This window comes from Mustelus asterias, chromosome 26 (genome assembly GCF_964213995.1).
Source record: "Mustelus asterias chromosome 26, sMusAst1.hap1.1, whole genome shotgun sequence".
NCBI lineage: Eukaryota > Metazoa > Chordata > Chondrichthyes > Carcharhiniformes > Triakidae > Mustelus > Mustelus asterias.
Window position 1 is genome coordinate 36210410 of NC_135826.1, and position 25109 is coordinate 36235518.

The 25109-nt window shown below is 44.7% G+C and overlaps 1 protein-coding gene across 2 annotated transcripts; it reads right to left on the minus strand.

Moving 5' to 3' along the window:
• Window positions 1-12749: 12749 nt before the first annotated feature.
• Window positions 12750-25109, minus strand: ndufa7 (NADH:ubiquinone oxidoreductase subunit A7). Of its 2 annotated transcripts, none has more exons than XM_078198431.1 (4): window positions 24807-24896; window positions 19001-19050; window positions 14499-14648; window positions 12750-13039 (listed from the first exon to the last, which is right to left on the minus strand). In XM_078198431.1, the coding sequence occupies exons 1-4, from the start codon at window positions 24855-24857 to the stop codon at window positions 12946-12948; spliced, it is 345 nt and encodes a 114-aa protein (XP_078054557.1). In that variant the 5' UTR covers window positions 24858-24896; the 3' UTR covers window positions 12750-12945. The 2 variants fall into 2 exon arrangements, with proteins under 2 accessions (XP_078054557.1, XP_078054556.1); XM_078198430.1 differs by having other exon boundaries at window positions 12757-13042; window positions 24807-25109.

Below are 25109 nucleotides of genomic sequence, written 5' to 3' on the forward strand. Positions count from 1 at the left end.
GGTCAATGCTACTGCCATTCCAAGCTTGTATCCTCCTCAGTCAGCTCACCGTTATCAATCATGACTCACTGAAGGGGCCATTAAGGCACCCACTGAAGACTCTTTATGAACAGGATGCATAACTGCTTCATTCACCTCTCTCACTGGCTTTCCCCGGATCCATTGTGGAGTAACCTCACTAATCTTCTTCCCATCTCGCTGACACCAGCTACTATTATGTCCTTGGACGGTACCAGCAGATTCATCAATGCCCCTCACCACATTTCCCTCCAGAACTTTTATTTATTCAGGAAGATGACCCCATTGCTATCCATGGCCTATTTTGAATGATTCCATGACATCTTGGCCTTGGCTGAAATTTGGTTCCTGGGTAGTGACAACTTGTTCCTGCAATGTGTCTTGTAGGTGAGATGGTAAACACTGCTGCCATTGTGCACCAGTGGTGGAGGGAGTGAATGCTTGTGGACAGGGTGCCAATCAAGTGGAATGTTTTGTCCTTTTGGTGTCAAGCTTATTGATTGTTGGAGCTGCACCCATCTAGGAAAGTGGAAAGTATTCCATCACACTCCTGACCTGTGCCTTGTAGATAATGGACAAGATTTGTGGAGTCAGGTGAGGTACTCACCGCAAGATTCCTAGCCTCTGACCTGCTCTTAAATTTTCTCACCTTACAGGCCTTCAAACAGCACAAATACATGATTTCCCGAGAGGCTTTACACTATCCTGTAACAACTGGGCCCCCAAACACTGTCCCATGGCAGGAGGCCCCTTTGAAGGGCTGTCCATGACGTTGTTCTGGGTCACGGAGAATTGACCTCAGGGAGTGGACGCCCTGACCTCCAGCACCCATTGAGTGGGATGGAGGCCTCACATCCACCCTTCAGCTTCAGGAGGCCTAATCAGTGTATTATTGAGCGAGTTACAAAGGCAGGTCTGGAAGTAGGAATGCTCCCGACCTCTGGTTGCAGAAACTGCTGTCGGTGCGCCAGCATATTATTCCACCTGCATTGTGAGAGGATTGAAGGAAAACCAAAAAAAAACTTTCCAGATTGACAAACCAGGTAGCCAACTGTCATTAAATGTATTAAATGTAGGCGAAATGGTGGCACAGTGGTTAGCACTTCTTGCCTCACAGCGCCAGAGACCTGGGTTCAATTCCCAGCTTGGGTCACTGTCTGTGCGGAGTTTGCACATTCTTCCCATGTCTGCGTGTGTTTCCTCCGGGTGCTCCGGTTTCCTCCCACAGTCCAAAGATGTGCAGGTTAGGTTGGTTGGCCATGCTAAATTGCCCCTTAGTGTCAAGGGGACTAGGGTAAATGCATGGGGCTATGGGGATAGGAACTGAGTGGGATTGTGGTCGGTGCAGACTCGATGGGCCGAACGGCCTTGTCTGCACTATATGATTCTATGATATTCCGGGAAGGCCAACACAGGCCAACGCAAGAAAGAGCTGTACCAACGCAGAGTTGGACCAACATAGAGTCCAGCAAACACACAGACGGGCAAACACACAGACGGGCAAACACACAGACGGGCAAACACACAGACGGGCAAACACACAGACGGGCAAACACACAGACGGGCAAACACAGAGCGGGCAAACACAGAGACGGGCAAACACAGAGACGGGCAAACACAGACGGGCAAACACAGAGACGGGCAAATGCAAAGATGGGCAAACATAGAGACAGGAAAAGAAAGAGCTACGTAAACGCAGAATGAGTCAGAGGCTGACATAGACTGAAACCTGGGAGAAGAAAGTCTTGAGAAAAGGCAGCACAGCAGAGGTCAAGCGTAACAGTAAAAATGTATTTCTTAAATCACACCAGCAAATGGGTAGTCAGGAAAAAGGTAAGAATAACAAAAGATGCAAATAGGCATGAAATTGCAGATGAGCATAAAATAGAAACTATTCTGGATTGCTACTTTCTCCAAATATTCAGAGAAAACAAAAGCAATCTTTCCCCTCAGTGAATTTCTTCAGCATTGAATACAAAAGTGTCCAGTTGGCAAGGTTATTGTCATTTGAACACTCATAACTACGGATAGGGAAACAGGTGCCTCGATCAGTAACAATGTGGACATGTACAGAGAACGCATACCTACCCGTTATGACCCACAGAATGTTTCCACACAGTGAACACATCCCTTTCCATCGTGTTTGTAACAGGAATCCTCCCCCCGTTCATATTTTCACAGGCCTTAAATAATCCCTTAATTCTGCTACATGTCTCATATTGAAATGTGTCCAACAGTTTAGGTGACCTGGAGCAAAGGAAATGAACAGATGCACGCGTGGGTATTGCAAAACAGAACAATTAGCCCCACCATGTAAAATAGCAACCTGTTGAAGCAATACATTATTGTGCAAATTTCGTTCTTTCCAAGAGGCTCTGAACTAAAGTGTTTAGATGTACAAGGCTCCCTATAGCATGCTAAGATGCTGCCTGATCCCAATAATAGGAGCAAGGGTAGGCCACGCATTCGCTGTTTGTTGCGGTTAACAATGCCAAAGCCTTCCGGGAATCATATGGTGCAGACAAGGCCATTTGGCCCATCGAGTCTGCACTGACCACAATCCCACCAAGGCCCTATCCCATAACCCCAATGCATTTACCCTAGCTAGTCCCCCCTGACACTAAGGGGCAATTTGGAAAGCACGGCCAATTCACCGAACCCGCACATCTTTGGAGTGTGGGAGGAAACTGGAACACCCGGAGGAAACCCACACAGACACAGGGAGAACATGCAAACTCCACACAGAGAGAGCCCCAAACCGGAAATCGAACCCAGGTCCCTGGCGCTGTGAGGCAGCAGTGCTAACCACTGCGACACCACGCCGCCCCATTAATTAAAACATAAATTAACTTTAAATCATTTGTGCCAATTCCCTAAGTAAACTCCAAGCAGAATCATTTGAAATCCTTATCAATCCTCCCTTACTTAAACAAGCTGTGACACGCTTTGAGTTTACTAAGATTCAGCCCCACGTTCCACATACTCTAAAGTAATCATCATAGTCTGACAGCACTTCATCAATTAAAAGTCTGTCACAGTCATACGATGTTGTTCTAGTATCGGTCCAACCTGCTCCATGTAACTCAGTGCAATTTAAGATTTCAGCTTGACATCTGTATATTTCCAATCTCAATCTCCACTCCAGACCACAATCAGTAAGGATAGGCAACAACACCTCCTCCACGATCGTCCTCAACACTGGTGCCCCACGAGGCTATGTTCTCACCCCCCTGCTATACTCCTTATACTCCAATTGTGCAGCCAAATTCCCCTCCAATTCAATTTTCAAGTTTGCTGACAACACCACCGTAGTGGGTCAGATCTCAAACAATGACGAGGCAGAGTACAGGAATGAGATAGAGAATCTGGTGCGGCAACAATAATCTCTCTCTCAATGTCAACAAAACAAAGGAGATTGTCATCAATTTCAGGAAGTGCAAAAGAGAACATGCCCCTGTCTACATTAATGGGGACAAAGTAGAAAGGGTCAAGAGCTTCAGGTTTTTAGCTGTCCAGATCACCAACAACCTGTCCTGGTTCCCCCCATGCCGACACTATAGCTAAGAAAGCCCACCAACGCCTCTACTTTCTCGGAAGACTAAGGAAATTTGGCATGTCAGCCAGACTCTCGCCAACCTTTACAGATGCACGATAGAAAGCATTCTTTCTGGTTGTATCACAGCTTGGTATGGCTCCTGCTCTGCCCAAGACCACAAGGAACTACAAAAGGTCATGAATGTAGCCCAATTCATCATGCAAACCAGCCTCCCATCCATTGACTCTGTCTACACTTCCTGCTGCCTCGGCAAAGCAGCCGGCATAATTGAGGGCCCCACGCACCCCGGACATTCTCTCTTCCACCTTCTTCCGTTGGGAAAAAGATACAAAAGTCTGAGGTCACGTACCAACCGATTCAAGAACAGCTTCTTCCCTGCTGCCGTCAGACTTTTGAATGGACTTATCTTGCATTAAGTTGATCTTTCTCTACACCCTAGCTATGACTGTAACACTACATTCTGCACTCTCTCATTTCCTTCTCTATGAATGGTACGTTTTGTCCGTCATAACACGCAAGGAACAATACTTTTCACTGTATGTTAATACATGTGACAATAATAAATCAAATCAAATCAAAAATCCCGATGTCATTCTTCATAATCGACAGTTCTTTGGAACCACGCTTTTAACATAAAAGTCTAATATATTTTGTTGCTTCCTTTCTTTGAATTAAACACAGGACAGCAATTTACCTGAATTCAAGTTTAATTTGTTCGTCACAAATAGGCTTACAGTAACAGTGCAATGAAGTTACTGTGAAAACCCCCTAGTCACCACACTCCGGCTCCTGTTCGAGTACACTGGGGGAGAATTTAGCACGGCCAATGCACCTAACCAGCACGCCTTTTGGACTGTGGGAGGAAACTGGAGCACGCAGAGGAAACCTACGCAGACACGGGGAGAACGTGCAAACTCCACACAGACAGTGACCCGAGCCGGGAATCGAACCCGGGTCCCTGGTGCTATGAGGCAGCAGTGCTAACCACTCTGCCACCCGTATTGCTCCTCGTAGCCCACATTCCCGATTCATCACAAGCCCTCTTTAAAGTGACAACCTTTGCCATGAAAAAAATTGGAATTAAAAGCTAAATTCAGTCACGATACTATCAACAATTGCCATAAAAACCCATCTGGTTCACTGAGGAAAGCTGCCATCCTTACCTGGTCTGGCCTGTGTGTGACTCCAGACGCACAGCAATGTGGTTGATGCTTAACTGATGCTTGCTATTAAACAGAAGATATTCAATAATGAAATTTAGAACATAGAATTGAGTACGGATGCATAATGTTTTCCTGACTGGTGGAGTTTTGCAATCTGCATGTACCCAGTGTGTGTTATATTTGTGTTTTATATATTACAAAGCCAAATATGTGTTGATGAAGGTAGGGCAGTTGATGTCATATACATGGATTTTAGTAAGGCATTTGATAAGGTCCCCCATGGTCAGCTTATGATGAAAGTGAGGAGGTGTGGGATAGAGGGAAAGTTGGCCAATTGGATAGGTAACTGGCTGCCTGATCAAAGACAGAGGGTGGTGGTCGATGAAAAATTTTCGGATTGGAGGCAGGTTGCTAGTGGAGTGCCGCAGGGATCAGTGCTTGGTCCTCTGCTCTTTGTGATTTTTTTTAATGACTTAGAGGAGGGGGCTGAAGGGTGGATCAGTAAATTTGCTGATGACACCAAGATTGGTGGAGTAGTGGATGAGGTGGAGGGCTGTTGTAGGCTGCAAAGAGACATAGATAGGATGCAAAGCTGGGCTGAAAAATGGCAAATGGAGTTTAACTCTGATAAATGTGAGGTGATTCATTTTGGTAGGACTAATTTAAATGTGGATTACAGGGTCAAAGGTAGGGTTCTAAAGACTGTGGAGGAACAGAGAGATCTTGGGGTTCATATCCACAGATCTCTAAAGGTTGCCACTCAAGTGGATAGAGCTGTGAAGAAGGCCTATAGTGTGTTAGCTTTTATTAACAGGGGGTTGGAGTTTAAGAGCCGTGGGGTTATGCTGCAACTGTACAGGACCTTGGTGAGACCACATTTGGAATATTGTGGGCAGTTCTGGTCACCTCACTATAAGAAGGATGTGGAAGCGCTGGAAAGAGTGCAGAGGAGATTTACCAGGATGCTGCCTGGTTTGGAGGGTAGGTCTTATGAGGAAAGGTTGAGGGAGCTAGGGCTGTTCACTCTGGAGCGGAGGAGGCTGAGGGGAGACTTAATAGAGGTTTATAAAATGATGAAGGGGATAGATAGAGTGAACGTTCAAAGACTATTTCCTCGGGTGGATGGAGCTATTACAAGGGGGCATAACTATAGAGTTCGTGGTGGGAGATATAGGAAGGATATCAGAGGTAGGTTCTTTACGCAGAGAGTGGTTGGGGTGTGGAATGGACTGCCTGCAGTGATAGTGGAGTCAGACACTTTAGGAACATTTAAGCGGTTATTGGATAGGCACATGGAGCACACCAGGTTGATGGGAGTGGGATAGCTTGATCTTGGTTTCAGATAAAGCTCGGCACAACATCGTGGGCCGAAGGGCCTGTTCTGTGCTGTACTGTTCTATGTTCTATATAAATATGCATGGTAGTGCCAGTCACCCATTTAACCCTCCCAGTGCCATGAATTGTTCTATCTGGCTCGGTGTAGTTGGACACCAGAGGCTGCTGTGATGGGTGTACAAATCGCACGTGGCTGCAGGCTGCAGTACCTCTTAGGCAGTTCCTCAGAGTCGAGGGTGATTTGCTTCCATGCTAAGACGAGTTCTCAGGTGACTGAGGAGTCCACAACCTGCAGTCGCTGTCACAGGTGGGCCAGTTGGTGGTTGGAGGAGCGGGTGGGTGGGGTGCCCGGGTTGCCACACCACAGTCTAAGGTAGAAATCATAGAAACCCTACAGTACAGAAAGAGGCCATTCGGCCCATCGAGTCTGCACCGACCACAATCCCACCCAGGCCCTACCCCCATATATTTTACCCACTAATCCCTCTAATCTATGCATCCCAGGACACTAAGGGGCAATTTTAGCATAGCCAATCAACCTAACCCGCACATCTTTGGATTGTGGGAGGAAACCGGAGCACCCGGAGGAAACCCACGCAGACACGAGGAGAATGTGCAAACTCCACACAGACAGTGACCCAAGCCGGGAATCGAACCCAGGTCCCTGGAGCTGTGAAGCAGCAGTGCTAACCACTGTGCCGCCGTGCCGCCCATTGTGCTACTGTGCCGCCCAGGTATAGGTCATCATAGATTTACAGGCTCAAAGCACAGTGGCACAGTGGTTAGCACAACTACCTCACAGTGCCAGGGACCCGGGTTCAATTTCCAGCTTGGGTCACTGTCTGTGCAGAGTCTGCATGTTCCTCCCGTGTCTGCGTGGGTTTCCTCCGGGTGCTCCGGTTTCCTCCCACAGTCCAAAGATGTGCGGGTTAGATTGATTGGCCATGTTAAATTGCCCCTTAGCCAGGGTAAATACGTGGATTTACTGGGATAGGGCCTGGGTGGGATTGTTGTCAGTGCAGGCTCGATGGGCTGAATGGCTTCCTTCTGCACTGTATGACTCTATGGCTGGAATGTTACCGTCCCACCCACCAAGGGAATCGAGTTATAAAGAGAGGCTGGATAGACTGGAACTTTTTTCTCTGGAGCGTAGAAGGCTGAGGGGTGATCTTTTAGAGGTCTATAAAATAATGAGGGCATAAATCAGCTAGACAGTCAATATCTTTTCCCAAAGGTAGGAGAGTCTAAAACTAGAGAGCATAGGTTTAAGGTGAGAGGTGAGAAACGAAAGGATTCAGAGGGGCAATTTTTTCACACAGAGGGTGGTGAGTGTCTGGTTTGCTACCAAATAAACCTGTTGGACTTTAACCTGGTGTTGTGAGACATCTTACTGTGTTTACCCCAGTCCAACGTCGGCATCTCCACATCATAGAACAAGCTGCCAGAGGCAGTAGTAAAGGCAGATACAAATTTGTCTTTTAAAAAGCGTTTAGACAGTTGCATGGGTAAGATGGGTATAGAGGGATATGGGCCAAACGCGGGCAATTGGGACTCGCTTAGGAATTTAAAAAAGGAGAGGCATGGACAAGTTGGGCCGAGGGGCCTGTTTCCTTGCTGTAAACCTCTATGACTCTAAAGTGGTGTTGGAAAGGTGCAGTTGATGTGATTAAGATATCTGACATGATGAGGGGGATAGATTCTCCATCAAGTCTGGTTTGTTAGCTAGATAAATAAAGTGGATTATAAGAAGTATTTCCTTTCAGAGTCTTTAACCCCTGGGTCCGTTTACCAAAACATACACGATGGGCTGGCTGCAGACCTTCCAAAAAGAGCTTGATGTATTCGTGGGGGTCACATTATCTGTCACATTACAGAAGGCAGATGGAGGGTAGCTGTGATTGTTAAAGGTAAATTATTCGGCCTCCTTGAACCTGATTGATTGCCTTCAAAGATCAGAGAAAAAAAATGCCCAGATTATTTCCTACTTGGGCCGAAGGCTTATACTGTTTTTGCTGTATCTTGTGACTGGAGTGGATTGCATGTCTACTGCACCTTGTATGCATGAAGGAGGATTGATGGAGCCGCTATTGTCAACTAAACAATGTGTCACACTGGAATATGATGTTCTAGATAAGAACACAAGATATTAATATCTTTAACCCACCAGAAATAGTCTTAAATAACCCAAGGTGTCAGGTTCAGAAAAAGATTAACCACATAACTGCTGACAAGGCTGGCTTTCCCTTTTACGAAATGGCAAAAGAACCCACTGGATCTTAATCCCAGCCGTCTGTAAGATTGTACGGAGCGTTATAGGTATGATACTATTTTAGGTTGAAACAATTAAACTAACAAACTAAGGGACAAGTCAAGAGACAGCCCCTTAAAAGGACACTGGGTCAAACAACAACAAATTGCAAAGAAAACTTAAAACATCAAACCAATATGTGATTAATGAGTTTGATAAAACACCTCAAACCCTGTGGTGCCCAACAGGCATGGAAGGACTGGATGATGCCGGCAGACACTGCATGCTCCCTATCCATGGATACCCAGCCATGAATATCACCGCGGTAGCGAGGCAGGCTGGAGTTATTGGCATTATAATGGACTGGGTGGTTGTTTCTGCTTTTGTTTGTCCACTTGTACAAGAGGAACTTCAAGAAAGACACTGAAATGGAATCCTCACAACTTCAGTCGAAAACAACTTCAACATCCTTCAAAGGATCATTTCCAACGTACCTTGTAAAAAGACCTACTAGCACCTAAACCTCTCAAACTGCAGAGTGACCATCTGATGGTGGCAACAACTCAAGGCTCAGCAAGGTGTTGCTTCACCTCCCCTTCAGCTCCAAAAGCCAGGTACAGTGTAATAAATATAAAACAAAGGCTAGTTACAGAAGGCTGGGCACAGCAACTTGGTTAGGGTGGTAAAAACGGAGAACTTATCAAAGTGAATAGCTACATCCAGTTACTCCAGTGCATCTCTATATACAGCACCACTATTACATTGGCTTCAGATCACCTGCTTCTGCCTCTATGGAGATCCATCAAACATGCCAAAAGACAGTACTGGACCGAGCTAGAATCCAAGACTAGCCACACGGACCCCCGTCGACTATGGCAAGGTCTGCAAGACATAACAGGCTACAAGACGAAGGCATGTAAAATCACCGGCTCCAACGCACACCTCCCTGATGAGCTCAATGCATCTATGCCCGTTTTGAGCAAGAGGTCAGTGAAAGCATGCCCTCCAGCCTGGAAGCCTCAGATGAACCTGTTTCCGAGGTCACCATTGCCGACGTCAGCGCAGCCTTCTCAAAAGTCAACCCACGGAAAGCAACAGGCCCGGATGGGGTACCCGGACGAGCACTCAGATCCTGTGCAGACCAGCTGGTGGGGGATTCACAGACATTCACAATCTCTCTTTACACCAATCTGTGGTCCCTACCTGCTTCAAGAAGACGACCATCATCCCTGTACCAAAGAGCTGGGGATTTTTATGTGAAAGCTACATTTAAAAAATCTTATTCTTGGATGTAGAAAGAATGTGTTAAAAGCAAAGAGGATGTGGAGTTTAACATGAGTTTAAGATAGAGGAGGTCAGTTTTAAAATGAGTTTAGCCTTGAAGTATTGTTGACCTAAACTTCTAATTGGATGTTAAATCACTAAGTTGTTGCATTTAATCATTTTTTAAAGAAAACTTCCTTTTAATGAAGGGAGAGAACAGCTGAGCTCCATGCTGGGTACTACCCGTGCATTGTGACAGATATTAGGTGCACCATATTTGCACTAACTGCTTGAGGTTTCAGAACTGAGACTTCTCAGTTCGAGCAGGATCTGGCAACACAATAGGTGGAATTTTACAGCCTTGTTCACCCCGAAACTGTAAAGTCCTGCCTGAGATCAACGGACCTTTCCATGGTCCACCCCTCGCCCGCTCCGATTCCCATGGTAGGCGGGATGGTAAAATCCCAGGCAATATGTTGGAACAGGTAGAGAAGGCAGTGTCTACCGACGGTGTTTAACTGAGCAGGTAGGAATTCAGCATTGTTTAACTCTGAAGACACTCAAAAGCAAAAGCATGGCACTACCGAGCAAGCAGATGCTCAGGAGAAGGTGAATACAACTGTCATAATGGGCCCATAGTCTGGCAATATTTCGGTGCTTTTGACCTCATGAACAATGGTCACAGATAGTGCATGCCTACTGCTGTGTGCTATGAAAGTGTCTAATCCAGCAAGTGCCAGGCCTGGTTAGTACTTGGTGTCTTTCTTTTTGGCAAATCAATTAAACTAAATGAAACAAACTGAGAGACAAAGTAAAAGGGGCAGCCCCTTAAAGTAAGAGGGAACTGCCCAAAACAAAAAACAAAGTGCCAAGCCAACTTAAAACATTAAACCAAAATGTGATTAAGGGGGTCAGGGACAAGCAAGTGCAGTCGGCTTTTACGGCTACCAGACGTTGTTCTCAACCCCTGCACTTTCACACCACCTCCAATCAGTAAAGTTTACTGGGCCCCAGCTCTAGCAGGTTAGTTGAGAAGATCCCAGCATCATCTCAAATAACCCTGCCTGATCTTAGCCCCTATCAAGGTGAATTTCTTATTGTTGCAAGGCGCCAAAGAACAAAGAACAGTGCAGCACAGGAACAGGCCGTTCGGCCCTCCAAGCCTGTGCCATCACGTTGTCCTATCTAGACCAATCGCTTGTATCCCTCGATTCCCCCGTTAATGCATCTATCCAGATAAGTCTTAAATGTCACTAACGTGTCTGCCTCAACCACCTCACTTGGCAGTGCATTCCGGGCCCCCACTACTCTCTGTAAAAACTTCCCCCACACATCTCCATGGAATCATTCCCCCCTTACCTTGAACCTGTGCCCCCTTGTAATTGTAATTTCTGCCCTGGGAAAAAGCTTCCAACTGTTCACCCTATCTACATCCCTCATAATTTTATAAACTTCTATCAGGTCGCCCCCTCAGTCTCTTTCTTTCCAGGGAGAACAATCCCAGTTCATTCAATCTCTCCTCATAGCTAATACCCTCCATACCAGGCAACATCCTGGTAAACCTTCCCTCCAAAGCCTCCACATCCCTCAGGGACCACGATCTCACCGTGAGCTATGATTCTATGATCTCCATGGAATTTGGCTCTTTGCATTTGCATGCTTTTCAATTCCTTTCCGTTATCTGTCCACTCTCTGGTGCACCATTTTGCCCTCCCCAGACAGTATATTATCGACTCCAACCCTCCAGGAAACCGTATTGCTTACAGTTGTTTGCGCTTTATTGGTTCTTAATAAGTAGCTGAATGATTGATGTTGTAGCATCACCTGTTGGTAGAAATATGGTACTGCACCCCATTTTCATTTCCCACACTGGAGCTCATAGATATCTATATTATATACCCTAAAATTGCTGTTTGCAATATTGATCTGTCCTCTACTGTATGAAGATATTAACATGTTTACGTTAAAAGGTTTGAAGCCTCTTTTATAACTGTGGACAGTAGAATTTCACAAGATCACAGGGAGCGGTACGGTGGCAGAGTGGCAAGCACTGCTGCCTCACGGCACCAGGGACCCGGGTTCAATTCCGGCCTGGGCTACTGTCTGCGTGGAGTTTGCACATTCTCTCCGTGTCTGTGTGGGTTTCCTCCGGGTGCTCCGGTTTCCTCCCACAGTCCAAAAGGTGTGCACATTAGGTTGATTGGCCATGCTAAATTGCCTCTTTGTGTCAGGGGGACTAGCAAGGTAAATACCTGGGGTTACGAGGATAGAGCTTGGGTGGAATTGTGATTGGTGCAGACTGGATGGGCCAAATGGCCTCCTTCTGGACTGTAGGGATTCTATGATGATCATACAAACAAGGAGCAGAAGTAGGCCATTCAGCCCCTCATACTCCATCATTTGATTAAATCATGGTGCTCTGATTGTGGCCGCAACTCTACTTCACTGCCTACTCTCAATTCCCTTTGACTCACTGGTCAGTCAATAATTTATAAATCTCTGCCTTAAAAATATTCAATGAGCCTCCAGTGCTCTCTGGGGAAGAGAGTTAACCTGGTGTTGTTAGACTCCTTACTGTGTTTACCCCAGTCCAACGCCGGCATCTCCACATGAAGAGAGTTCCACAGACTCAAACACATCAGAGAAAAGAAATTCTCCTTGTCTCCATCTTAAATGGGAGACCCCTTATTTTTCACGCAAGGGGAACCTTCCTTCACTATCCATCCTGTCCAAGTCCCCTCAGGATCTTATGTATATCAATAATTTCACAGTAGTGTAAATTACTGATCGAGATGTGAATGTGGGAGGTCTGATCAGTAAGTTTGCAGGTAACATGAAATTGATGGTGTGATAAATAGTGAGGAGGAAAGTCTTTGGTTACATGATGATACAGACAGGCTGGTCAGATGAACAGGTCAGTGATAAATGGAATTTAACCCTGCAAAGTGTGAAGTGATGCACTATGAGAAGACAGACAAGGCAAGGGAATACACAATGAACAGTTGGATGCTAGGAACCAGAGGGATCTTGGGGTGTATATCCAAAGATCCCTGAAGGCAACAGGATAGGTAGATAAGGTGGTTAAGAAGGCAAATGGGATATTTGCCTTTATTAGCTGAGGGACAGAAGATTATAGCTTTTAAAAAAGTGCACAAAACACGATGTTTCTTATTAACATGGACTTTTACTTTACATTAGAAGAGGAGCCCTGAAATCCCGCAAAGTGACAGAAGCTCCATGTGTCTAACCGGCTATCCAATGCTGTAACTCCAGGAGTGATTGACTCAATAACTCAAACTCCTTGCCATAGGTAACACAACACAGTCAGAGGTCACAATAATCCCATCCAGTTTTCCTCCAGGTCACAGGTATGGCTGGTCTGTAGAAAGTTTAAGCTTGACTGGCTGTCCAGGCTGCACTGGTTTCTTAACGTGTGTGGCATCTTCAGCGTCTTGACTGCTGGAACAAAGAAAGTGAATTCAGCTGACTGGCGGACCCCAAAGCAATTCAGTTGATGGAAAATAATTCCATTCCGGTGAAGTACTGTATAACACAGGCAATAAATTACAAGATTCTTAATTCCCATCCACGTCACTGTAGGGTCTATTCATTCGTTTGAATAGACAAAGACCACACTGGTACGGAGTTGAATTTCTTTTATTCAATAGAACTCAAAATTAAATTACAGAAAGTGAATGGAAAGAGAAAAACTGGAGAGAGAGAGAAAGAAAGATATTGGCTTCTGCCAGTCCTGTACTGCTCAAGGCAGAACTCAAAACAGACTTGACTCGAACTGAAAACACAAGGCTAAAACTACAATACATGTGATTTGTCATCTGTGTTATTGAAATTGTTTGGCACATGCTGTCTCTAACTTGGAGAAACAACTTGCAGATGTTGTTTATGAAAAACTTTGTTTGGCTTATAAGAAAGCCTGTTTTTGCTGGCATTGTACTTTCAAAAATGCAGTCAATTTTCCCAGCTAACCCAGCATGCCTTCTGAGTTTTAAAGTGCGGTCAAGTTAGCTTTAAAATGTAGTCAAGTTAGGTTTTTTAAGCTTAGCATTTAAATGTAATTGCATAGGCAGAGATATCTTAAAATTAAGTCCTAGCAAACCATACACATGCTCAACAGTCATTTTGCATAAATTCAAGACTGATTTCTAAATCATTCGAACTTGATTGTCTGTGCTGTGAGGAGGAGAAAAAAAACAAAAGCTTTTCACATATATGTAAGATTGCACTAATACTTTTGTTGCGTACAATTAAATCTTTCTAATCCGGAAAGCTTGGGACAAAGGCATGCTTGGAGTTTGGAATTTTCTGGATTTCGGAATTTTAGAATGCTTAACCACAAATGCAGGGACAAGGGCGCGATTTTACAGCCCATTCGCCACACGCTCCCGCTGCAGTGAAGACCGAGAATTCGGCGGCAAGCCAAATCTCTGTTCGCTGCAGTAGGGTGCGAAAATCCCACTGGCGTGAATGGTCGGAAACTTCTGTCCCAGATTGTAATAAGTGCCCAAGACATAAAAAAGTGACAAAACAATATAAAGCCAAGCTTAAATAAAGCCTTGACAAAGGGTCAGCTGGACTCGAAACGTCAGCTCTTTTCTCTCCTTACAGATGCTGCCAGACCTGCCGAGATTTTCCAGCATTTTCTCTTTTGGATAAAGCTAGGCTTGCCTAAGATTTCGGGTTGAACTGATAGGCAAGGTATGAAAGGAAAATGAGCACAGGCAGGTATGAAATTAGGTACAGATTATCCACTAACAAATTGAATGGCAGAACAGGCTTGAGCATCAGAATGGTATATTCTTGTTCGCATGTTCTAACTCTATCAATTTCTAACCTTGTTCCTAGTTCTAGGTTAGGTTCCAAGAGTTTAGTAAATGATAAGTTTTCGGCTACTAACCTGACTGCCTGCGGTCCTGCTGCAAGTGCTTTCTGCGATGACCAGATGACTGTAGGTGGAGCGGTCTCTCGACGACCATCTCGTAGGTAATAGTAGTTATCCGAAAATTTATGGCTGGGACCAACAGGGAGCTTTGGTGCAGGTTGGGTTCTGAAACACAACATTCCAAAATTCTGTCTTCATTAAAAGGACGCACTTGAAAATGAACGTAATATCACATGAAAGGCCACATCATGAACACCCAATATACATTCACAGGAGGGGGGAATTCAAACACAAGTCCCTGTAGATGGTTACAGAACTGCACATTACCTGCTGTCTTGAAAATGAGGAATAGTTTCTCGAAAACAAAAATATGTGGATTGACCTCCTTCCCCCTGTCCGGATTTACCAAAGATCGGTTTAATTGGGGTGGCGCAGTGGTTAGCACTGCTGCTTCTCAGCGCCAGGGATCCGGGTTCAATTCCAGCCTCATGTCAGAGTGTGTGTGTGTGTGTGTGTGTGTGTGTGTGTGTGTGTGGAGTTTGCACGTTCTCCCCATATCTGCGTGGGTTTCCTCCGGGTGCTCCGGTTTCCTCCCACAGTCCAAAGACGTGGGGGTTCGGTTGATTGGCCATGCTAAATTGCCCCTTAGTGTCAGGGGGATTAGCAGGCTAAATAGGTGGGGTTACAGGGATAGGGCCTGGGTGGGATTGTGGTCGCTGCAGACTCGATGGGCCGAATGGCCTCATTCTACGCTGTAGGGATTCTATGATTCTAATATCGAATTCCTACTGTCGGAAAAAACATAACTATGGATAAATACCTGTACATATTTAATATGTTAAGTAATTTAAAACTAATCTAATAAATATCTCATTTGATCACTGAACCTCAGGAAAGATATACTGGCATCCAAAGCAATACACGGCATAGGTCAATTGTTTTTTTAAAAAAAGTCTTTCACGTTGCTGGCTCGGCCAGTGTCTATTACAGCTTCCCAATTATACTCTAACGTGGCGGTGAGCCACCTTCCCGAACCACTGCAGTCTGTGTTGTGTAGGTACACATGCAGTGCTGTTAGGGAGGGAATTCCAGGATTTTGACCCACTGACAGTGAAGGAATGGCAATATAGTTCAAAGTCAGGATGGTGAGCATCTTGGAGGTAGTGGTGTTCCCATGCACCTGTTGCCCTCATCTTTCTAGGTGGATTTGGAAGGTTCCAGCAAAGGAGCCTTGGTGAGATGCTGCAGTGCATTTTGTAGATTGTACACATTGCTGCCACTGGGCATCAGTGGTGGAGGGTGGTAAATCAAGCAGACTTACGGGTTCTGGATGGTGTTGAGCTTCTTGAGTGTTGTTGGAGCTGCACTCAATCAGGCAAGTGGAGAGTATTCTATCACACACCTGACTTGTGCCTTGTAGATGGTGGACAGACTTTGGGGAGTCAGGAGACAAGTTACTCTCAGCAGAATTCCTAGCCTCAGACCTGCTCTTGTAATTGCAATATTTATGTGGTTGGCCCTGTTCAGTTTCTCACCAATGGTAACCCCCAGGATGTCAACAATGAGGGATTAGGCAATGGTAATGTCTTTGAATGTCAGGGGGAGATAGTTGGATTCTCTCATGTTGAAGATGGTAACTTACTGGCATTTAAATGGCAAATCTTATTCATGCTACATATCAGCCCAAGCCTGAATATTGTCCAGGTCTTGCTATACATGGACACACAATGCTTCAGTATCTGAGTTGTCACGTATGGCCGAACATTGTGCAATCACTCGTGAACAACCCCACTTCCTTTTCATGGAAGGGAGGTCATTGATGAAGCAGCTGAAGATGGTTGGGTTTGGACACCACCCTGAGGAACTGGAACTGAAGTGATTGACCTCCACCAACCACAGCCATCTTTAGTTTGGATTTGGTCAAGATTGTAATGAGGTCAGAAGCCAAGTGACCATGGTGGAACCCAAACTGAATGTCAGTGAGGAGATTATTGCTGAGTAAATGCCACTTTCCAAGACTTTGCTGATGATTGAGAATAGACTGATAGAGCGATACTTGACCGGGTTGATTTATCCTTTTTGTGAACTGGGCAACTTTCCACTCTGCCCGGTAGATGCCAATGTTGTAGGTGTACTGGAGCAGCTTGTCTAGGGGCACAGCTAGTTCTGGAGCACAAGTCTTCAGTACTATTGCCAGAATGTTGTCAGGCCCATATCCTTGCAGTATGCGGTGCCATTTCTTCATATCATGTGCAGCGAATTGAATTGGCTGAAGACTAGCATCTGTGATGCTGGAGACCTCAGCCAGAGGCCAGGATGGATCATCCACAGGCAATTCCAGTTGAAAGGTTTTGTAAATGCTTCAGTCTTGGCTTTCGCACTGATGTGCTGGGCCCCCTCATCATTGAAGATGGGGATATTTGTGGAGCCTCCATTCACAACAGGATGTGGCAGGACTGCAGAGCTTAGATCTGGTCTGTTGGTTGTGGGATTGCTTACCTTTGTCTATCACTTGCTGCTTCTATTTGGCATGCAGATAGTCCTGTGTTGTAGCTTCACCAGGTTGACACCTCATTTTTATGCATGCCTGGTGCTGCTTCTGGCATCTCCTCCTGCACTTTTCACTTAACCAAGGTTGATCCCCTGGCTTTGTGGTAATGGTGGAAGTGGGGGATATATCGGGCCATGTGGCTACACATTGAATACCATTCTACCGCTGCTGGTGGCCCACAGAGTCTCATGGATGGCTAGTTTTGAGTTGCTAGATCTGTTCAAAATCTATCTCATTTAGCTCAGTGGTAGTACCATACAACACTATGGAGGGTATCTTCAATATGAACTGTGCAGTATTCCTACCATTATCATCATGGACCATCTGTAACAGGTAGGTTGGTGAGTTCAAGTAGCTTTTTTCTCTTGTTGGTTTCTTCATTACCTGCTGCAGACCCAGTCTAGCAGCTAATTCCTTTAGGACTTAGCCAGCTCTGTCAGTAGTGGTGTTACCGAGCCACTCTTTGTGATGGGACATTGAAGTTCCCCACCCAAAGTACGTGATGCATCTTTTCCACCCTCAGTGCTTCACCCAATTGGTGCTCAACATTGATTCATCATATGAAGGAGGGGCAGTAGGTTGTAATCAGCAGGTGGCATTTTTGGTCCACATTTGACCTGATACCATGAGACTTCATGAAGTCCTGATACAATGTTGAGGACTTCCAGAGCAACTCCTGACCATAAACTGTAAATTCTGTATTTTGTGCCGTGTCTGATATCAAGATATTTAATCTGACAGTTTTGTATCTAGCTTTGTACATTGTCACATATCACCACCTCTGGTGGGTCTGTCCTGCCAGTGGGGCTGGGATGCTGTCTAGAACACCATAAGAATAGTACCTTACAGAAAATGTCAGATTGTTGCTCGACTAGTCTGTGGGAAGATTTGCCCAATTTTGGCACAAGCCCCAGATGTTGGCAAGGAGGACTTTGGAGAGTCAACTTTGTAGGGGCGACACGGTGGCACAGTGGCTAACACTGCTGCCTCACAGCGGCTAACACTGCTGCCTCACAGCATCAGGGACCCGGGTTCGATTCCCGGCTAGGGTCACTGTCTGTGTGGAGTCTGCATGTTCTCCCGTGTCTGCGTGGCTTTCCTCCGGGTGCTCCGGTTTCCTCCCACTGTCTGAAAGACGTGCTGGTTAGGTGCATTGGCCATGCTAAATTCTCCCCCGTGTACCCGAACAGGCGCCGGAGTGTGGCGACTAGGGGATTTTCACAGTAACTTCATTGCAGTGTTAATGTAAGCCTACTTGTGACACTAATAAATAAACTTTAACCTTTTTAAACTTTAAAACTTTAACAGGGCTGAGTTTGCCATTTAAGTTTCCGATACCCAGATCGATATCAGTTGATCTGTCCTGTCTCATTCTGTTTTTGATTCAACGGAGTTGCTTTCTGGGCCATTTCACAGGGCATTTAAGAATCAACACATTGCTGTGGATCAGACGTAGGCCAAACCAGGTAAGGCCAGGGGATTTTCTTCCCTAAAGGGTATTAGTGAACCAGATTACAACAATGGTTTCATGGTCACCAGTATTGAGACTAGCTTGTAATTCCAGATTTATTCACTGAATTTAAAGTACATTGTGGAATTTGAACCCATGTCCCCAGAGCATTAACCTGGGCCTCTGTATTATTAGTCCAGTGACATTACCACAGCATCACCACTATCCCCAACTAAGAATAATGATAATGGACTCTGCGAAATACTAGCAGCTGCCCATTTCTAAGTCAGGTGTGGGCAAGGTTACAGGCAGAATGAAGATCCCTCTACATTACCTGGGAATGATTGATATGACAATGTACAAAACTAGATACAAAACTGTCAGATCAAATAGCTTGATATTAGACACAGCACAAAATACAGAATAAATCTCCCACTTTGCTTGCCCAGGTCAGGTACAACTAACTACATTTACCGATAAGTTAATGTTAACAGCTTAGTTTATTTTGTCCATTACCTGAGAGCTATTTCAGTGTATCGAAGCTGCAACTTAGCTTGGAGATTTCTCTGCAGGGAAGAAAAGGATGAGAATCAGTTGTAATAAGACCAGATTGGCAAATATGTATACCAAAGCTCCAAGTGGCTGTAGACTCAGATCCGAAAGCCCATGCATAGAACAAGGAACAACAGTAGGTAACATAACATCAATCCTAATGTGCAAATACAAAATTTGAGAATTTAATAGTCAGTTGAATGTGGTCTCAATAACCTAACACATAATGGTCAATGTACCTTCTCCCTCAATTGCTTCCTCTCAACTAAAATTGGTGATTTGCCGTGTAGGATGCCACAGGCCATGATGTTGAAGTACCTCAGCTGGCCATTCCTTGTGTAAATTTAGAGCACATTATTGGATTGCACACCTCAGCTTCTTGAGCTATTCAATTAGACCAGTGGTTGTCAACCTGTTTGAGGCCAGCTTCAATTCCCCTAAACCACAGTAATTCCGCTCTACAAGTTAGTTATGCTGGGGCCTCAACTATTTACAATCTATATCAATGATTTGAATGAAGGGACCGAATGCGTGCTCGGTAAATTTGCTGATGATGGTGGGAAATTAAGTTGTCAAGAGGAGATAGAGATTCTGCAAAGGGTTACAGACAGGTTAGGTGCGTGGGCAAAAAAATTGGCAGATGGAATACAATTTGGAAAAACGTGAACATGCTCACTTTGGCAGGAGGAATAAAAGAAACAGTATAATGTTTAAAATGGAGAGAAATTGCAGAACACGATGGTACAGAAGGATCTGGGTGTCCTGGTACAAGAATCACAAAACATTAGTATGCAAGTACAGCATGTGATTTGGAAGGCAAATGGAATATTGACATTTATTGCAAGAGAAATGGAATATAAAAATAGGAATAAACACAAAAAACTGCGGATGCTGGAATCCGAAACAAAAACAGAAAAATGCTGGAAAATCTCAGCAGGTCTGACAGCATCTGTGGAGAGAGAACAGAGCCCTTTGTCAGCCCTGATAAAGGGTCATCTAGACTCGAAACGCTGGCTCTACTCTCTCTCCACAGATGCTGTCAGACTGGCTGAGATTTTCCAACATTTTTCTGTTTTTGTATAAAAGTAGGGACGTTTTACTGTAGCTGTATAGAGATCACATCTGTACTACTATGTACAGTTTTGATCTTCTTGAGAAAAAAAGATGCAACTGCATATTTTCCCCTCCTCCACCGCTGTCTGGACCAGATGCCTTAATGTTGGTGTTAAAAGTGAGCGGTGATGTATAAAGCAGGTTATCAGACATCAATATAACACTTAAAGGAATGGTGCACCTTAACTGCAAAGGAACTTTGCTAGAATATATTTAACCTAGCAGCCTATGAACTCAAGCACAAAGGTATACAACAGTCAATCTCCACTGTATTATTATGCATAGGGTATAAAGACCAAGTGTAGTCTTCAGGTGAAACCAGTTAGACAGGAGATAATGGAACTAGAGAATGCAGATGCAATTCAATCATAACCAAAATACTGCAGATGCTAGAAATCAAATAAAAAACAGAAAATTCTGGATAAACTCAGCAGTTCTGGCAACATCTGTGGAGAGAAAAGGAGCTAATGTTTAAGAGTCCATATGACTCCTTCAGAACTGAAGGAGGAAAGAAATGTAATTAATTCTATAGTGGGGGAGCTGCTCTGACCTACCCTGACCTACTATTCTGCCCCGATGTGTAACATTATTGGTATGTATGCAACATTATTGGCAGAGGTATTGCTTTACTGATTTGGGAGAATGTCACAGCTATAGAGAGGTAGGACACCTTGGTGGGATCATGCAGGAAGGCCACGTGGGTAGAACTTGGGAACAGGAGCGGTGCAATCACGCGGTTGGAGTTGTACTACAGACCTCCCAACAGCCAGCATGATGTGGAGGAACTGATATGTCAGCAGATTGTGGGAAGATGTAAAAACAACAGGGTTGTTGTGATGGTCGATTTTAACTTCCCCAATTTAGCCTGGGATTCCTTTAGTGCCAGGGGCTTGGATGGAGCAGAGTTTGTTCAGTGTGTCCAAGAGTGCTTCTTGAGGCAATATGTAGATAGTGTAATTCGGGAAGGAGCTACCTTAGACCTGGTTCTGGGAAACGAGCCCGGACAGGTGATTGATGTCTCAGTGAAGGACCATTTTGGGAACAGTGATCACAATTCTATAAGTTTCAAGATATTTGTAGAAAAGGTTAGAAGTAATCCCAGAGTGAAAGTACTAAACTGGGGGAAGGCTAACGACAAATGTATTAGGCACGAGCTAGGGAATGTAGACTGGGTGCAGCTGTTTGAGGGTTAATCCACATCTGATATGTGGGAGTCTTTTAAAAGTCAGTTGTTAACAATTCAGGACAAGTATGTCCCTGTAAGAAAATGAAGGATAAAGATGGCAAGATTCAGGAACCCTGGATGACAAGAGAGATTGTGAGCTTAGTGAAAAAGAAGAAGGAGGCATACATAAATTTCAGGAAATTGAAAACGGATAAGGCTCTTGAGGAATACAAAGATAGCAGGAAGGAGCTTAAACTGGGGTTTGGGAGGGCTAAAAGGGGCCATGAAATGTCCTTGGCAAGCAGGATTAAGGTGAATCCCAAGACTTTTTATGCATATATATATAAATAATAAATATATATACAATATATATATTTATATATATATATTGAGGAAGAGGGTACCTAAGGAAAGGGTGGGCCCACTCAAGGACAGTGGAGGGAATCTGTGTGTGCAGCCAGATGAGGTGAGTGAGGCCCTTAACGAGTACTTTGCATCAGTATTCACAAAAGAGAAGGATGTGGTGGATGGTGAGTGTAGGAAGGAGGATGTTGACATTCTAGGACATGTTGAGATAAAAAGGGAGGAGAACACTGGAAGTTTTGAAAAACATTCAGGAGGACAAGTCCCCAGGCCCAGATAGGGTCTATCCCAGAATACTGAGAGAGGCGAGGGAAGAAATTTCTGAGGCCTTGGCCAAAACCTTTGTATCCTCTTTAGCCACAGGCGAGGTACCAGAGGATTGGAGAGTAGCTAACATTGTTCCTCTGCTTAAGAAGGGAAGAAGAGACAATCTGGGAAAATTGCAGGCCTTACATCAGTGGTGAGGTAATTACTGGAGAAGATTTTTAGGGACAGGATGTATTCATATCTGGAAGAGAATAGGCTTATTAGCGATAGACAGCATGGTTTTGTGAAGGGGAGGTCATGTCTCACAAACTTGATTGATTTCTTTGAGGAAATTCGACCAGGGCAGGGCAGTGGATGTTGTATACATGGACTTTAGTAAAACCTTTGATAAGGTTCCTCATAGCAGGCTGATATGGAAGGTGAAGTTATATGGGATCTGAGGTGAGCTGGTAAGATGGAAACAAAACTGACTTCGGCGTAGAAAACTTGTCATAGACCTCCTAACTGGAGGTCTGTGACAAGCGGTGTTCCACAACGAGCAGTGTGAGGATCTTTGTTGTTTGCAATACATATAAATGAGTTGGAGGAAAATGTAGGTGGTCTGATTAGTAAATTTGCAGATGATGCAAAAATTGGGGGAGTAGCGGATAGTGAGCAGGATTGTCAGAGGACACAGCAGGATATAAATCGGCTGGAGACCTGGGCCGAAAGATGGCAGATGGAATTTAACCCGGATAAAGGTGAGGTGAGGTGATGCGATTTGGAAGGTCTATTGCAGAAAGAAAGTACACAGTAAATGGTAGAACCCTTAGAAAGATTAGCATACAGAGGGATCTAGGCGTGCAGCCACAGTTCCCTGAAGATGGCAACTCAGGCGGACAAGGACATGAAGTTGTATGGCATGTTGGCCTTCATCCGTCAGGGTGTTGAGTATAGGAATTGGAAAATCATGTTGCAGCTGTAAAAGACTTTGGTTAGGCCTCATTGGGAGTATTGAGTACAATTCTGGTCGCCACACTACTGGAAGGAGGTTGATGCATTGGAAAGGGTGCTGAAGAGATTTACCAGGATGTTGCCCGGTTTGGAGGATATGGACTATGAAGAAAGGTTGAATAAACTTGGATTGTTTTCAGTGGAGTGTTGGAGGATGAGGAGGTACCTGATAGAAGTTTACAAGATTATCACAGGCTTGCATAGAGTGGATAATCAGAGTCCTTTTCCCAGGGTCGAAGGGTCAATTACTCGGGAGCATAGGTTGAGAGTGAAAGGGGGAAAGTTTAAAAGAGATGGAAGGGACAAGTTTTTCACACAGAGGGTGGTGAATACCTGAATGCGCTGCCAGAGGTGGTAGTGGAAGCAGATTCTATAACAATGTTCAAGAGGCATCTAAATAGATACATGAATAGGCAGGGAATAGAGGGATATGGACCACGTAGAGGCAAGAAAATATTAGATTAGACTTGGTGGGCCGGAGGGCCTGTTCTTATGCTGTATTGTTCTTTGTTCTATATGTGTGACATTAGTATGTGAGTGACAGACTCACCCCTGCTAATCAGTTCAGTAGTCTGTACCCAGTGTTTAATGAACATTGTTGGCACACGTGACATTGATGGTGTATATGTGACAGACACACCCCTGCTAACTAGTTCTGAAGCCTCTATCCAGTGCTTCATAAACATTATTTGAATATACGTGACATTGATGGTGTATATGTGACAGATTCACCCCGCTAACCAGTTCTGAGGCCTGTTTCGAATGCTCAATAAACATTATTGGTATATATACATGATATTATTGGTATAGATGTGACTCACCCCTGCTAACCAGTTGTGCAGCCTGTACCCAGTGTTTAATAAACAGTATTGATGTATATGTGACAATATTGGTGTGAGCCTGTATATATTTGTGTATGTGTATACACAGACTCACCCCCACTAGCAGTTCCACAATAAATAGATGTGACAGACTCACCCCTACTAAACAGTTCCACAGCCTGTATCCAGTGTTTAATAGACATTATTGGTATATATGTGACATTATTGGTGGATGACTCACCCCCACTAACCAGTTGTGCAATATATGTATATATTCACACACACAGACTCACCCCAGCTAACCAGTTGTGCAGTGTGTGTGTAGAATCATAGAATACTACAGTGCAGAAGGAGACCATTTGGCCCATCGAGTCTGCGCCGACACAAATACCCACCCAGGCCTTACTGCCAGGCCCCCATGCATTTACCCTAGTTAGTCCCACTGACAGTAGACAATTTAGCATGGCCAATCCACCTAACCGGCACATCTTTGGACTGTGGGAGGAAACCAGAGCACCCGGAGAAATCCCACACAGACACAGAGAGAACATGCAAAGTCCATACAGACTGTGACCCAAGGCCAGAATCGAACCTGGGTCCCTGGTGCTGTGAGGCAACAGTGCTGCAGGGCAGCACTGTGGCCCCGTGCCGGGGGTGAGTCTGAACATATTATAACCAGTTGCAGAGTCTCTGGATGATCTTTGTATATACATGAGAGTATTGGTGTGTATGTGACAGACTCACCCCCGCTAACCAGCTCCGCAGCCTGCACCCAGTGTTGAATGGACATTATTGATGTGTATGATATATATTATATATATATATATCTCTCTGTGACAGACTCACCCCCGCTAACCAGCTCCGCAGCCTGTATCCAGTGTTTAATGGACATTATTGATGTGTATGATATATATTATATATATATATATATATCTCTGTGACAGACTCACCCCCGCTAACCAGCTCCGCAGCCTGTACCCAGTGTTTAATGGACATTATTGATGTGTATGATATATATTATATATATATATATCTGTGACAGACTCACCCCCGCTAACCAGTTCCGCAGCCTCTGGATGATCTTTGTGGCCGACGCCATCTTTGTTGTGAAGGGCGAAAGCGCCGAGCATGATGGGAGGGGCAGCAATAAAATATTTAATTTTATTATTTTTCAGATCCTGGGGTTTTTATTCACTTTATAAAGTCAGAAAACTGATAAAAAGTTAGATAAAATTAAATTATTTTCCCATTGGGCGGTGTTGGGCACGGAATGCTGGGAAAACGGCCGGTTGTTTTATTTAAAGTTTATTTTAAATTTAAACGGGATTTGAGCGCGGCTTCGGGGCGGGTT

Coding starts and splice junctions, on each gene's coding strand:
- ndufa7 (XM_078198430.1), bottom strand. CDS start 24,857: ATGGCGTCGGCCACAAAGATCATCCAGAGGCTGCGGAACTGGTTAGCG. Junction 14,649..19,000: donor TACACTGAAATAGCTCTCAG/GTAATGGACAAA, acceptor GTTGTGTTTCAG/AACCCAACCTGCACCAAAGC. Junction 13,043..14,498: donor GCAGGACCGCAGGCAGTCAG/GTTAGTAGCCGA, acceptor TCTTTGTTCCAG/CAGTCAAGACGCTGAAGATG.